Source organism: Brassica napus, chromosome A2, assembly GCF_020379485.1.
Source record: "Brassica napus cultivar Da-Ae chromosome A2, Da-Ae, whole genome shotgun sequence".
Lineage (NCBI taxonomy): Eukaryota > Viridiplantae > Streptophyta > Magnoliopsida > Brassicales > Brassicaceae > Brassica > Brassica napus.
This window is the reverse complement of record NC_063435.1, coordinates 12086581-12102049: the sequence shown is the minus strand read 5'-3', so window position 1 is coordinate 12102049 and position 15469 is coordinate 12086581. Positions and strand designations below refer to the sequence as shown.

At 38.6% G+C, this 15469-nt stretch overlaps 3 protein-coding genes and 1 pseudogene across 3 annotated transcripts; all 4 read left to right on the top strand.

The window, feature by feature from the left end:
* Positions 1-185: 185 nt before the first annotated feature.
* Positions 186-1450, top strand: LOC106380387. The gene is made up of 2 exons (XM_013820146.2): positions 186-1028; positions 1119-1450. Exons 1-2 carry the CDS (start codon positions 394-396, stop codon positions 1324-1326), a joined length of 843 nt encoding a protein of 280 aa, XP_013675600.1. The 5' UTR covers positions 186-393; the 3' UTR covers positions 1327-1450.
* Positions 1451-2494: 1044 nt separating this feature from the next.
* Positions 2495-6389, top strand: LOC106378142 (annotated as a pseudogene).
* Positions 6390-7235: 846 nt separating this feature from the next.
* Positions 7236-10171, top strand: LOC106381369 (probable LRR receptor-like serine/threonine-protein kinase At1g74360). The gene is made up of 2 exons (XM_013821275.3): positions 7236-7474; positions 7758-10171. The coding sequence occupies exons 1-2, from the start codon at positions 7390-7392 to the stop codon at positions 10019-10021; spliced, it is 2349 nt and encodes a 782-aa protein (XP_013676729.1). The 5' UTR covers positions 7236-7389; the 3' UTR covers positions 10022-10171.
* A 1248-nt stretch (positions 10172-11419) lies between these two features.
* LOC106379471 (probable LRR receptor-like serine/threonine-protein kinase At1g74360) lies at positions 11420-15194 on the top strand. Its single transcript, XM_013819414.3, has 3 exons — positions 11420-11670; positions 11799-12372; positions 12700-15194. Exons 2-3 carry the CDS (start codon positions 12288-12290, stop codon positions 14952-14954), a joined length of 2340 nt encoding a protein of 779 aa, XP_013674868.2. The 5' UTR covers positions 11420-11670; positions 11799-12287; the 3' UTR covers positions 14955-15194.
* The last annotated feature ends 275 nt before the right edge of the window (positions 15195-15469 follow it).

Here is a 15469-nt window from a genome sequence, read left to right as displayed (position 1 = left end):
GATGGTGAAGGAGAAGAGCAGCGTCGTCGATAAGGCCCAGCGCCGGCGAGAAACGCTGTTGCCGGCGCCGAGGGGCATAGATCTCGTTTGTGCCTCGAGCCCCGTGTCTGAGAGAGTCTAGGGTTTTTTTTTTTATTATATCACGAGAATCGAATATAGCTCGTCTTTTTGATATTTTCTAAAGTTAGGTCTCTTTCTTGCTTGTGTTCCACGTCTTCATCGTTGTCCTTTTGAAACATCAGGAGGTGTTTGACTAAAATCTTCAGAGATGCCAGTTAATGATGTTATCTTTTTGTATTGTCTGAATCTATAACGGTCTTGTCTTTTTTGTCTTCATCATTGTTAATACACACTACAGATTGAAAAGTTTGTCAGAGCTTCCATTTTGAAACCATGGAAACGTCACAAGAGCTGAACTTTATCAATCCCTTAGCCTCTAAACACGAAGCAGAAGATCCAATCCTACGGCTATCTTCTTCTTCCTCCTTCTCTTCTTGTTCTTCCATAGAAGCAGAACCAAGACCTGATGATCAATCTCCTCCAACACAAATCATGGAGAGATCTACAAACAACGCAACCTCAACACCTCCTTACAGAATCCCTCCACACGTTTTCGAAATAACAACCTCTACAGCTCCAGCTGAATGGAGCACTCTCTCCAACGAATCTCTCTTCAGCATCCACATGGGAGACAATACCTTCACTGAAGAAATAGATTACTTCAAATCAGGCGAGCTCACCTTTCCTCAACCTCCTTCACCGAGAACTCCTGCTTTACCTTCTCCGCCTCAAAGCAAAAAACAAGGAGGAGCAAGTGGAGTTGTGGAGGAGATCAAAACTCCGGTGGATATAGGCAAGAAAGCAGCTGAAACAGACAAAGCGTACCACGCAAGTAAAGACCAAGAACAAAAGGCTGCAGCAAGTATTAGGGATGTTATCATGGCTAATAAAGACAAAACCAATAAACTAGATCATTCGGTTTCTCGTCGTTCGGAAGATTTTAGCGTCAAGTCTTTCGCTTTTCCAGTGTAAGCAACAAAAACAAGAAACACTTTGTGATCGATCATCTATGTCTTGTCTTAACACAGGTTCTTTGTTGTTGTTTAATTATTGTGTAGATTCGGGAATGCAGATAAGGGCGGCTTGCAAGGATCAACGCAACAAAAGAAACAGAAGATTTTTTTAGAGGCTGAGGGAGATGAAGGGTTGAAGAAAGAGGAAGCTTTTTCTAAACCTGTTACTCCTAAGGCAGAAGCTGATCGTGGCTGTAATCGCTACCCTAGATGGTTATCTTGCTTCCCTTGCTGCCCAACTTCATGTGTCTAACTGAAATATCATCATACAAGTCTGTTCCAAGATTTACAAAGTTTTTTCTTCTCTTTGATTTGATCCTCAAGACTCCTTTATCTTGTAAAAATGATGTAAAAGTCAATGACAAACAATGGATACACTGTGGTGCTTCAAGAGGGAGGATCTATGAAGCAATTTGAGCCAGGAGCTGTCGTTGAGGCTTGAAAGTTATGGAGGCTACCAGTGAAAGCAGTGAAGAGTCCATCGACTTCAATCTCATTGATCTTGTATGAGTCTTGTCTGAAAAGTTTAAAGTGTATGTACTCGTGTTCATTCCTGTGCTTGTATGCATGCACCTGAAATTGTATCATTCAAGAAGTTAATAGCAATGTTTTACTGACTCTCTCAATCTCAGGAAGAATCTTAAATCCTACATGTAGACTATGAGCGTGAGCTCTTTTGACCAAATATGTAGTTGTTCGTTACTGGAACAATTGTATCCTTCCATGATCCAATCCCACCACATACTCCTTAATGTAGCTGGAGTAGGCATGTAACGTGATCTCTAAGTATGTCTATTTAGATTTAATTTAATAGACGTATCATTAGTAGAAGGATAAGAACTTTCAGGAATACACAAACAAGAAGAGGATATACCTGGTTTAGTATCTTGAGTTGGCATGGTAACATCGTCTATTAAAAGGACTTTAGGTGAGGCTATCAAGTTTGATAAATATTTACACGTGTGAAGATGGGACAAATGATTGAATAAGCAAAGTGTTTTTTTTTTTTTTGAAAAAGAATAAGCAAAGTGTTTTTTCAACCATTTCTTGGACAAATATGCGCCTTCGTTCACATACTTCTTAAGAGTATCCACAATTTTATCCTCAAATCTCTTACCTCCAGGCCCACTTGACCTGCAAATATTCAACAGTGATTTAGAAAACTATATTATCTTACAATCTGTGAATGTCTTGAACATCAATATCTTACAATCTGTCAACTAACAAGCAAAATATAGTATAATAAAAAGCTTGGTCGAAGTAAAAGATGCTGACCAGTCATTCACATATTATATTATTATATAAGTATTCTCTGCAAAGACCTTAAACTGTTGTTTATATAGTCTACAAGTATATCATCTTCTGATTTTTTTTTTTGTTTTAATATGAAGAGTTATGAGTGTGTATTACCATAGATGATACTGACTATTTGACTTTCTAATTATATTTTATTACGCAACTTGGCTTTTCCAATTGTAAAGCAACAGTTCTAATGCTTATATAAACATGGAGGTAATTTTGGAATAAAAATCTACACTCCATTTTCTTAATATCTGTTTTTGGGCGACATACAAGAGTTTTAATGTTCAGTCCAACGAAAGAGAAGGTGTTCATGGGTCAAAACCTGATTTGGGTGATGATATTGTTGGGGCAGATACATGGATACAAAAGTTGTATTCAGAAAGAAAGGATGGCCCTGTTAGAGATCAAGAAACACATGATCGCAGTTGCTAAAGAAGGAGAATCCAACTTTGTTTTCCCTACTTGGACCAATGACACAAAGAGCGATTGCTGCAGGTGGGAGGAAGTTAAATGCAATCGTTCAAGTGGACGGGTGACTGTGATTTCCTTTGGTCTTATGTACATGAAAGAGAGTTCTCTGCTAAATCTTTCTTTGCTGCATCCCTTTGAAGATGTTCGAATTCTGGACTTGGGTTGGAACAGATTCAATGGGTTGTTTGATGCTGTCGAAGGTATAACCAGGCTGCCCCCAAGTGTTTCCTTTTTAATCTCATAGCTTTGTTCTGATTCTTCAAAGCTGATCATACTGTTTAGAACTATGCCATATACCACAAAACTTATCCAACAAGATTTGATTTTGCAGGTAATAAAAGCCTCAGTAGACTAAGAAAGCTGGAGATTCTGTTTTTGGATTTAAATGAATTCAGTAGTAGCATCTTTCCTTTTCTTAATGCTGCTACATCACTTACAAAACTATCTCTTAAGGCCAACAACATGGATGGCCCTGTTCCTGTTAAAGGTGTGTTTTTGCATTTTTAACGAGGTGGATATCCTGTTCAACCCAACCTACTAATTGATGATGTCTCAGTTGTTAGATCGATTCAGTTTATAGTTATCGTTATAAATTTATGTCTTACACTCAACGTGTAGCATTCTTACTTTTGTTGGACTCCCTTTCAGAACTTAGAGATTTGACAAACTTGGAAGTGTTGGACATGAGTTGGAACAGATTTAATGACTCCATACCAGTACAAGGTAGCTCAGAACTCAGAACTCAGAACTATGGTCCATTAATACTTGTTCTTTTTTATTTGGGTTGCATAATAAAACTTCTAATCTGGGCTGAGCTGAGCATGTATTTTCTAAAGGCTTTTTTCTTCTTATGACAGAGTCATTTCCCTTGAGGAATCTGAGAGCTCTGAGTCTAAGGAATAATAATTTTTCTAGTTCAATGGGACTGCAAGGCAAGTTTGCTCATATATTTCATATTTCAAGTTTTATCTTCAAAAAGATATGGTTAAAATCAAGTTTATTTACCTGAACAAAAGTACTGCATTTGATTACCGCAGGGATTTGCAAACTGAAGAATCTGCAAGAGCTCGACCTCACTGGAAACAAACTAGTAGGACATTTTCCCTTATGTTTAACTAACTTGACTCGACTTCGAGTTCTTGATCTCTCATCAAACCAATTGACTGGTTCAATACCATCTTCTCTCAGTAACCTTGAATCCCTCGAGTATTTGTCGTTGCTCGATAACAACTTTGAAGGCTTCTTCTCATTTGGCTCCCTAACAAAACTCTCAATGCTGAGAGTGTTGAAATCTAGTTCAAAATCCAACTCGTTCCAAGTAGTATCAGAAAGTTCTTGCAGACCAAAATTTCAGTTGAGTGTTATTGAACTACGATCTTGCAACTTGGCAAAGATACCAAATTTTCTTCTATACCAGAAGGATTTGCGTCATGTTGATCTCTCTAACAATAGAATAGCTGAAAAGTTCCCTTCCTGGCTGTTGGCTAACAATTCAAAACTCGAAGCTTTGCTTCTACAAAATAATTCTTTTGAGAGCCTTCAGCTACCAAAATCTACTCATAATTTGCTTTTCTTGGATTTGTCAATGAATGAATTCAGTAATCTCTTTCCGCATAACATTGGGCAGATACTTCCTCATTTACAATATATGAATATATCCAATAATGATTTTGAAGGAAATCTACCGGCTTCTCTTGGTAATATGAAAAGTATGGAACATCTGGATATATCTCACAATAGTTTCCATGGAAATCTACCAGATAGTTTTGTAAAGGGTTGTTATTCTATCTCAGTATTAAAGCTTTCACATAACAAACTAAGTGGAGAGGTTTTTCCGGAGCCAGCCAACTTTACTGATATACTTGTTCTGTCTATGGATAACAATTTGTTTACCGGAAAGGTTGGAAAAGGTTTGCGGAGCTTTAAAGAGTTGGTACTGCTTGACATTTCGGACAACAATCTTACAGGTGTTATACCAAGTTGGATTGGTGAATTTCAACACTTATCTATGTTGTTGCTTTCAAACAACTTGTTGGAAGGTGAAATACCTATTTCTCTGTTCAACTTATCGTATCTTGGGCTACTGGATCTTTCTGCAAATATGTTATCAGGTGATATACCTCCACATGTAAATTCTGAAAGGCCGGTCGTGTTACTTCTGCATGACAATAATTTTTCAAAGGGTATTCCAGACACACTACTATTGAATGTCAGCATACTTGATACGAGAAATAACAGATTGTCTGGGAATATTCCCGGGGGAATAATTTCACAGGACGTATCCCCCACCAGTTGTGTGATCTAAGCAATATTCACCTTCTAGATCTTGCTAACAACGGATTGAGTGGGTCCATACCTTCATGTCTTAGCAATATATCATTTGGTTCGGGGAAAGAGGACACATCAAATGATTTTTATTTCGTCTATGGTTTTGTTAATGGTTTAACCACCATTAGTCCTAGTCTGGGACACAGAGGAAATGACGTTGGTGTATATTTTAGATCTCTGGTTGTGCTAGAACGGTTTAGTATGGACTATTTGGCAAGCTTCCTGGCTAAAATTGAATTCCCTACAAAACACAGATATGATTCATATATGGGTGGAAATCTCCTAGAACTTTGTGGATTAGATCTTTCCCAGAATAAGCTTAGTGGTGGGATACCTGTAGAGATTGGAGGTCTTCTGAAACTGCATGCTCTGAATCTCTCTCATAACTATTTATCAGGAGAGATACCAAGAAGTTTTTCAGGTCTGAAGACGGTAGAAAGTCTTGATCTTTCCTTCAACAGATTACATGGCGAGATCCCACCACATCTATCAGAGCTGAGCAGTCTTGACAAGGAGGACATTTAAGCACCTTTGATGCAAATAGTTACCTAGGCAATCCTTTTCTCTGTGGAAAACCAACCAACAAAAGCTGCAACAGTAATAACATTCAAGAACCAGATGATGAAGTGGAAGATGAGGAATACACAATCGACATGGTATCCTTCTACTGGAGTTTAGCGGCAGCTTATGTGACAATACTTCTTGGAGTAATTGCATCTCTCTCTTTTGATTCTCCTTGGAGCAGAGCCTGGTTCAACTTGGTTGATGCTTTCCTCCGCAAGGTGAGGTATTTGTTCTGGTAATCTTCTCCTTGGTGCTAAATCCATTTTATGTGTTTCCACAAAACATTTAAAATAATATCACAAAACAAGAACATAACTTGTCTTTGGCTCTTGTGTACTTACTGTCTATCTTTGTATAAATGTAATGCTTCAAACTTGGAGAAAAATCCCTTACTTTCTCATTGTACCAGAAGAGTTGCATTTTTAGTTGATCTATCCAGCAATAGAAAATGTCTCTGTTTTGTCTGTAGTTTCTTTAGTTCTTTGAGAGTAAAATCAACTGCAAGAAATCAAAATGCCAGTGATGTTGAATACTTGGACCTCATATTACGTCTCTAGCTCTTTTGAAGTTATCAAATGAGATTATTATGTAATATTAGGTGTCTCGCTCTTTTAGGCGCAATGTCCTTTCAGCACACACAGTAAGAAGACCCAAACTTTTTTTTCTTAGCTTGGAGTGAAAATAGAATGAAGTATAAGCTTTAGACATTCAACTCTGGAATTCTCATATAAACTTGTTTGGATCAAATTCTCATATTTTTTGCTGATATCAAAAATTAAATTAATTACTTACAAAAAAATTATTATTTTAAAAATAGTTAGTTAATTCGTCGTGTTCGGTAAATATCTGAAATTACCAAAACAATAGTACTATTTTTACCAACTACCAACCAACGCCTCTCCTTGAAAAAAAAATCTGCAAACAAAAATCCTCTCTAGTCATCCTTTTTCATTTTCGACCGACAGTACGGCCCGTACTCCTCCATATTCTCTCTTTCGTCCTCGTACATATTCTTCGGAGCTCTACGAAAGATACTTTCGACGCCCAATCGCTGCTTTCATGTCAATGTCTAAAACGACCTAAATTGCTGTTCCCAACTCCGATTCGATGCGCCTCACGCAACGACGGTTGCTATTCTATTCTTTCGTGCGAGGATTTAGGGATTTTTCTTTTTTTGGCGGTAGGACAAACGGCGGCGTTTGCGTTTTGGCGGTAACATGACGTGGCAGATAAATCCACATCAGCATTACCGTTGAGTGACTGTGATTGGTCATTTGTTTGGCATCTTTCGTTACCTACATAATTTTTTTTTTGTGTAAAGATTTATTTACTTTTTCGTTGCCATAATTTAGATAAGCCTGTGGTGATGGTAAAGGTTAGATCTTTGGTTACTTGTAAGCCTTTTTTCCTATAATAAATGGCTTTGACCACAAGTGAAAGATGCTGACAACGCCCTATGTATCAAAGGATTTATGAATTAACTTTCTACAAAGATCTCAAACAACTCAAAGTAAACGATGTTGATTCTTGGACTATAAGTTGCTTTCATTAAATGAGACTTGGACTTTGTAAAACATTACATAATTGTTTCTTGTTGATTGTGGTTGTGGTTGTTTATACGGAAAATCTGAACACCAACTTAAACTAGAAGATGGTATCGCCTGGGATTATGGCAGATGGTGATTCTAAATCACTTCTTAGCTTGTTCGCTTTCTTACTCTTTGTTTTGACCACCGGTAAATACTTCACTTCTGTTTTTCTCTCTGCTAATATCAATACCATGTGTTTCTTTGATGTTTACTTCAATGGATTGAAATCTATATATGCCAAGCTCGACATGTTTTCTTCTCGATTAGTGTTGTTTACTTGAAGTCCTTGGAGTTCAATAAGTATCGATATTGTGTATTAAGGAGTAACAGTTTCCAAATTTTCCTCTGTTTGAGTATAATAGAAGTAGAACAACGTGGTTGATGGTTTTTGCTGTTTTGCTTTCTCTGTGTTTGATGTTCTCCATGACAGCCACAGCAGTGGCCGGAGATTCTCTGGACAGTGATCGTGAGGTCTTGTTGAGCTTTAAATCTCACCTTGAATCTCGGAACCCAACAGAACGAGGGAAGTACAACGAATGGGAAACAACAGAGAAGCAAGATGTGTGTCATTGGCCTGGGATCACATGTACCCCTGACAAAAGTAGAGTCACAGGGATCAGTCTAACGGATTCCACCATCTCAGGTCCTCTATTCGGCAACTTCTCTGCCTTGACGCAGCTCACATTTCTTGATTTATCAAGTAACACGATCGGAGGGTCGATTCCAGATGACCTGAGCCGTTGCCACAGCTTAAAGCATCTGAATCTTTCTAATAACATCATTAGAGGGGAGCTTAGCTTATCCGGGCTATCGAATCTTGAGGTTCTTGATCTGTCCGTGAATAAAATTTCCGGTGATGTTCGCTCTAGCTTCCCATTGATATGCAACAGCTTGGTTGTTGCAAATCTATCGACAAATAACTTTAGTGGCAGAATAGATGACGTCTTCAATGAGTGTAGGTATCTGAAGTATGTGGACTTGAGATACAATAGATTCAGTGGAGAGATATGGTCTGGTTTTAGGAGGCTGGTCAAGTTTTCAGTTTCTGGGAATCGTCTCTCCGGGAACATCTCAGCTTCCATGTTCAGGGGGAAGTGCAATTTGCAAGTGTTGGATTTGTCTGGGAACGGTTTTGTGGGGGAGTTTCCGGGACAAGTTTCGAATTGTCAGAACCTGAATGTGTTGGATCTGTGGGGAAACAACTTCACGGGAAACATTCCGGCTGAGATAGGATCCATATCATCTCTCAGAGGTTTGCACTTGGGGAATAATATGTTTTCTCGAGACATACCGGAAACTCTCCTGAACTTGAGCAACTTGGTGTTTCTGGGCTTAAGCAGAAACAACTTTGGAGGAGAAGTACAGGGAATATTCGGAAGATTCACTCAAGTGAAGTATCTAGTTCTGTATGGCAACTCGTACGTTGGAGGTCTCTATTCTTCTAACATCCTCACGTTACCTAATCTTTCAAGGCTAGATCTTAGCTACAACAACTTTTCAGGCCGGTTGCCTTCTGAAATCTCCCAGAATTTGACGTTCTTGATTCTTGCTTATAATAACTTCAGCGGCGATATACCACATGAGTATGGGAACATGCCGAGGCTTCAAGCACTTGATCTCTCGTTTAACAGGCTGACCGGTTCAATACCAGCTTCTTTTGGAAAGTTGACATCTCTTTTGTGGCTTATGCTTGCGAATAACTCTCTGTCAGGAGAAATCCCACGCGAGATTGGAAACTGCTCGAGTCTATTGTGGCTTAACGTGGCGAACAACCAGCTCTCTGGTGGACTGTATCCTGAACTGACTAATATGGGTAGCAATCCTACTCCAACGTTTGAAGTGAACCGGCAAAGCGAGGACTACATAGTTGCTGGTTCCGGTGAATGCTTGGTGATGAAGAGATGGATTCCTGCAGAGTTCCCTCCTTTCATATTTGGATTGGAAACTCTTACAAAAAGGAGTTGCAGAAGCCTGTGGGACCATGTTCGTGAAGGTAAATGTATATTTCCTGTATGCCCTCCTGGTTCTACTGTGGGTCCACTTGATGTTTCAGGCTATTTTCAGCTCAGTGGAAACAAGATGTCCGGCGAGGTTCCTGCAAATATATCTCAGATGAAGAAGTTGAGTATGCTTCATTTGGGGTTCAATGAGTTTGAAGGGAAACTGCCTATAGAGATTGGACTATTGCCTCTTGTGTTTCTTAACCTGACCAGAAACAAGTTCTCAGGCCATATTCCTCGAGAAATCGGAAATATATATAATCTGCAGAATCTTGATCTGTCCTACAACAATTTCTCAGGAAACTTTCCAACGAGTTTGAATGACTTGAATGAGATGAGTAAGTTCAACATCTCGTATAACCCTTTCATACATGGTGTGATACCATCTAGGGGACAGCTTGCAACCTTTGGAAAAGACTCCTTTCTAGGAAATCCTCTGCTGCAGCTTCCTAGTTTCTTTAACCAACCAGGGAACAACAATTCGAGTTCAGGAGAACGAGATAATGGGAGAGAAGAGGATGAAGATGATGAATCTGCTATCGACATGTTGGCTTTCTGTTGGAGTACTGTTTCATTTTATGTGGTTGCGCTGATAGGCACTCTAGTACTGATATACTTTGATTGTCCTTGGTCTCGAGCATGGCTCCGCCTTATCGATACTTTCATGTCATCTTTGAAAAGTAAGTTGTCTTAAAATCGTTTCTGATCAGTTATCAAGGAAAAAGCTTGAATCTTCTCTTTCTTTCTGTAAGTATATGTGTTGTGGATTTAACTTGCAAGTTATTATTTATTGTATTTAGCGGTTCAATTTATTAAGCTATGTGCAATATTTATTTCGGTGGTCTCCAAAGTAAAAGACATGGATTGTCACTATACTCTGGACTTTCTGGTGTTCTTGCGCCAGTACTTGATATGGGTGATGATATTGTTGGGATAGATACATTGGACACAAAAGCTGTGTCGAAGAAGAAAACAGTAATTTCTTGGCGCTCAAGAAATACATAATCGATCAGAGTATTCTCCCTACTTGAAACAAATGACACAAATGTGACTACTGCGGATGGAGTGGAATCTTACAAGCAGACCGGTGACCAAGCTTCAGGTAATGGAGATGTCCATTCTTGATAGTTATGGAGGCTACCAGTGAAATTGGTGAAGAGGTCCATCAACTCCAATAAACTCATTGAACCAGTACTCTTGTATTCCTTATACGAGTCTTGGCTGAAGTTAAAGGATCAGACAGTAACTTTTAGTAGAAGGATAACAACTTTGAGGAATACACAAACAAGAAGAGTTATCATAGAATAAGCATTGGTATTTTCAACCACTTCTTGGAAAAATATGCGCCTCCGTACCTATACTTCTTAAAGTGTCTCCTCAACTTGATCCTAAAGTTATGCCGAGAAGAACCCATTGGTATGCATCAACTCAAGTATAAGAAACAAAAAAAGAACGTTACAAGTGAAAAAGCCAGTGTGTTGTTTTACGATCTAACGTGATCTTTTAAACTCCCTGTGACTCGCAATATTGGTTGTTGGGTCAAGGATAACATATAAGCACCACCGTCTTTGGGTGATAAGATATTTGTGTTCTATGAAGTCTGTACCTTCCTCAATTGCTCTCTGTCAAAAGACAAAAAAAAAACTTGCTTAAACAAAATGTTCCAAGGAAGAAGGAAGATCCACTTGCACAAACATGAAAAGTACAAAAAGGAACAGAAAGATATTATTGTTGCTCTCAAGGAAAGATCAATGGTAATACCAAGTATGCAGCTGCAGTTTCCTTTTTTTTTGGATAAAATAATTGAATTAATTAGTTAATTCATCGCGTTCAGTAAATTACCAAAATAATATTATATCTGTTCTTAAATATAAAATGTTTAGGTAGAAACACATGTATTAAAAAAACTAATTTTTATCTAAAAAACATTATTAAAACTATAAATTAATAGTATTTAACCAATTACAAAATAGACTATTAAAATATGATTGGTTATACCATTTTTAATAAAATAAAAAATTATCTAAGAAAATGAAAACATCTTATATATTCAAACATCAAAATTTCATAAAAGATTCTACATTTAGGAACCTCAGTATACTATTTAGTATTTTACCAAGCCACAGAGAAAAAAAAATTGCAAACAAAATCCTCTGGTCATCATCCCCTTAAATGCCCACGATGTCCCGTCTCCATGTTTATTCTCTTACGTATCGCTATCACTGTCATCGTCGTACTCCTCCATATTCTCTCTTTCATCCTCCTCATACATATTCTTCGGAGTCTCGCCGAGTCTCTACGAAAGATACTTTCGACGCCCAATCGCTGCTTTCATCTCCGACGGTAAGGTCTAAAACGACCTAAATCGCTGTTCCCAACTCCGATTCGATGCGCCGCACGCAACGATGGTCGCTGTTTTATTCTTTCGTGTGAGAATTTAGGGATATTTTTTGTTTTTTTTTTGGCGGTAGGACAAACGGCAGCGTTTGCGTTTTGGCGGTAACATGACGTGGCAAATAAATCCACATCAGCATTACCGTTGAGAGTGTGATTGGTCATTTGTTTGGCAGCATTCGTTTAAAGGTCAGCATCTCTCATTACCACATAACTTTTTTTGTCTGTCTAAGATTTACTCTCTTCGTTGCCATAATTGAGATAAGCCTGTGGTGATGGTAAAGGTTTAGATCTTTTGTTACTTGTTAGGTTTTCTAGTAACCCTTTTCCTATAATATAATAAATGGCTTTGATCAATATTCAAAGATGCTGACAACGCCCTGCACATCAAAGGAATTATGAGCAATTTTCTACATAGACACCTAAACAAGTCTTCTCAAACGACTATAAGTGCTTTCATCAAATGAGACTTGGACTTTGTAAAACATTACATAATTGTTTCTTGTTGATTGTGGTTGTGGTTTTTCATACGGAAAAACCTTAATACCAACTTAAACTAGAAGAAGATGGTATCGCCTGGGATTATGGCAGATGGTGATTCTAACTCACTACTTAGCTTGGTCTCTTTCTTACTCTTTATTCTGATCACCGGTAATAATACTTCCCTTCTCTTTTTCTCTCTCTGTTAATTTTTGTTTGAGCATCTGTTTCTTTGACGTTTACTTCAATGGATTGAAATCTATAAGCCAAGCTCGACATGTTTTCTTTTGGATTAGTAGTCTTGTTTAGTTGTAGTCATAAAGTATCACAGTTCTGGCTTTTACATTTTGATGAATAACAGTTTCTGTTTCTCCTCTGTTTGTATGAACATGATAACATTCTTGCACTGATTATATATATAATACAAGTAGAACAAAGTGGTTGATGGTTTTTGTTGTTTTCTTAAAGCTACCTTAAGATTTTGCTTTGTGATGACAGCCACAGCAGTGACCGGAGACAGTGATAGGGAGGTCTTATTGAGCTTTAAATCTTACCTTCAATCTTGGAACCCAACAGAACGAGGAAAGTACAATGAATGGGAAACAACAGAGAAGCAAGGTGTGTGTCAATGGCCTGGGATCATATGTACCCCTGAGGGAAGTAGAATCATAGGGATCAATCTAAGAGATTCCACTATCTCAGGTCCTTTATTCGGCAACTTTTCTGCCTTAACGCAGCTCGCATTTCTTGATTTATCAAACAACACTATCGGAGGGTCGATTCCAGATGACCTGAACCGCTGCCACAACTTAAAGCATCTGAATCTTTCTCTTAATATCATTGAAGGGGAGCTTAGCTTTTCCGGGCTATCCAATCTTGAGGTTCTTGATCTATCGGTGAATAGAATTGAGGGTGATGTTCACTCTAGCTTCCCATTGTTATGCAACAGCTTGATTGTTGCAAATCTATCGACCAATAACTTTAGTGGGAGAATAGATGACATCTTCAATGAGTGTAGGTATCTGAAGTATGTCGACTTGAGATACAATGGATTCAGTGGAGAGATATGGTCTGATTTTAGGAGACTGGTCAAGTTTTCAGTTTCTAGGAATCGTCTCTCCGGTAATATCTCAGCTTCCATGTTCAGGGGGAACTGCACTTTGCAAGTGTTGGATTTGTCTGGGAACGGTTTTGCCGGGGAGTTTCCGGGACAAGTTTCAAATTGTCAGAACCTGAATGTATTGGATCTGTGGGGAAACAACTTCACGGGAAACATTCCAGCTGAGATAGGATCCATATCATCTCTCAGAGGTTTGTACTTCGGGAAGAATGAGTTTTCTCGAGACATACCGGAAACTCTCCTGAACTTAAGCAACTTGGTGTTTCTGGACTTGAGCAGAAACAACTTTGGAGGAGAGCTACAGGAAATATTCGGGAGGTTCACTCAAGTAGAGTATCTAGTTCTGTATGGGAACTCATACGTTGGAGGTCTCTATTCTTCTAACATCCTCACGTTGCCTAATCTTTCAAGGCTTGATCTTAGTTACAACAACTTTTCAGGCCGGTTGCCTTCTGAAATCTCCCAGAGTTTGATGTTCTTGGTTCTTGCTTATAATAACTTCAGCGGCGATATACCACGTGAGTATGGGAACATGCCGCGGCTTCAAGCACTTGATCTCTCGTTTAACAGGCTGACTGGTTCAATACCATCTTCTTTTGGAAAGTTGACATCTCTTCTGTGGCTTATGCTTGCAAATAACTCTCTGTCAGGAGAAATCCCGCGCGAGATTGGAAACTGCACGAGTCTATTGTGGTTTAACGTGGCGAACAACCAGCTCTCTGGTGGGTTCCATCCTGAATTGACTAAAATGGGTAGCAATCCTTTGCCAACGTTTGAAGTGAATAGGCGAACCATGGACAACACAATCTCTCGTTCCGGTGAATGCTTGGTGATGAGGAGATGGATTCCTGCAGAGTTCCCTCCTTTCAAGTTTGTGTACGCAACCTTTACAAACAAGAGTTGCAGAACCCTGTGGAACCATGTTCTTAAAGGGAAATGTATATTTCCTGTATGCCCTGCTGGTTCTATAGTGGACCCCCTTGATATTTCAGGCTATCTTCAGCTCAGTGGAAACAAGCTATCCGGTGAGGTTCCTGCAAATATATCTCAGATGAAGAAGTTGAGTATGCTTCATTTGGGGTTCAATGAGTTTGAAGGGAAACTGCCTATAGAGATTGGACTATTGCCTCTTGTATTTCTTAACCTGACCAGAAACAAGTTCTCAGGCCAGATTCCTCAAGAAATCGGAAACCTAAGCAGTCTGCAGAACCTTGATCTGTCTTACAACAATTTCTCAGGGAACTTTCCAACGAGTTTGAATGACTTGAGTGAGATGAGTAAGTTCAACATCTCATATAACCCTTTCATTTCTGGTGTGGTACCATCTAGGGGACAACTTGCAACCTTTGAAAAAGACTCCTTTCTTGGAAATCCGCTGCTGCAGCTTCCTAGTTTCTTTAACCAATCAGGGAACAACAATACGAGCTCAGGAGAACGAGATAATGGAAGAGAAGAAGATGAAGACGATGGAGCTGCTATTGACATGTTGGTCTTCTATTGGAGTACGTTTTCATTTTATGTGGTTGCGCTGATGGGCATTCTTGTACTCATGTACTTAGATTGTCCTTGGTGTCGAGCATGGCTCCGTCTTGTCGATGCTTTCACGGTATCTATGAAAAGTATGTTGTCTTAAAATCGTTTCAGCTCAGTTCTTGGATATTCCTTTTGCCAAGAGAAGGTTGAGAATCCTCTGTTTTTTTTCCATAATGCCGCCAGATCACTCATAACTCTGTTTCTTGTTTCTTCAGATTAGCAACATTAAACATGTGATAACCCTTTTATAACTAACAATAAGTGCATAAATCTATTCATTGGTGAACCATCTTTTCATAGATTTAATCAAATTTATAATCATATACCTTTTTATTTCTTACAGTCAATTTATATTATTCTTATACTTGTTGGACTCTGATTTTATAAATTAAGATTTGACCAACTTGGAACTTATATGTCTTACAGTCAGTTTGTATCTAGGCGGCTCTAATAGAGCTAATGTCTTCTAGAACCTTATGCTCGCAATATTTCTAACAACTGTTTATCAGGTGTGAGACCATAATGTCTTAATGTGTTTGGTTCTCACTCATGTGCTGTTTGTCTTTGAGTTTTTGTTTTGTTTGTCAACTGCTCTATCTTTGAATAGACGCAATG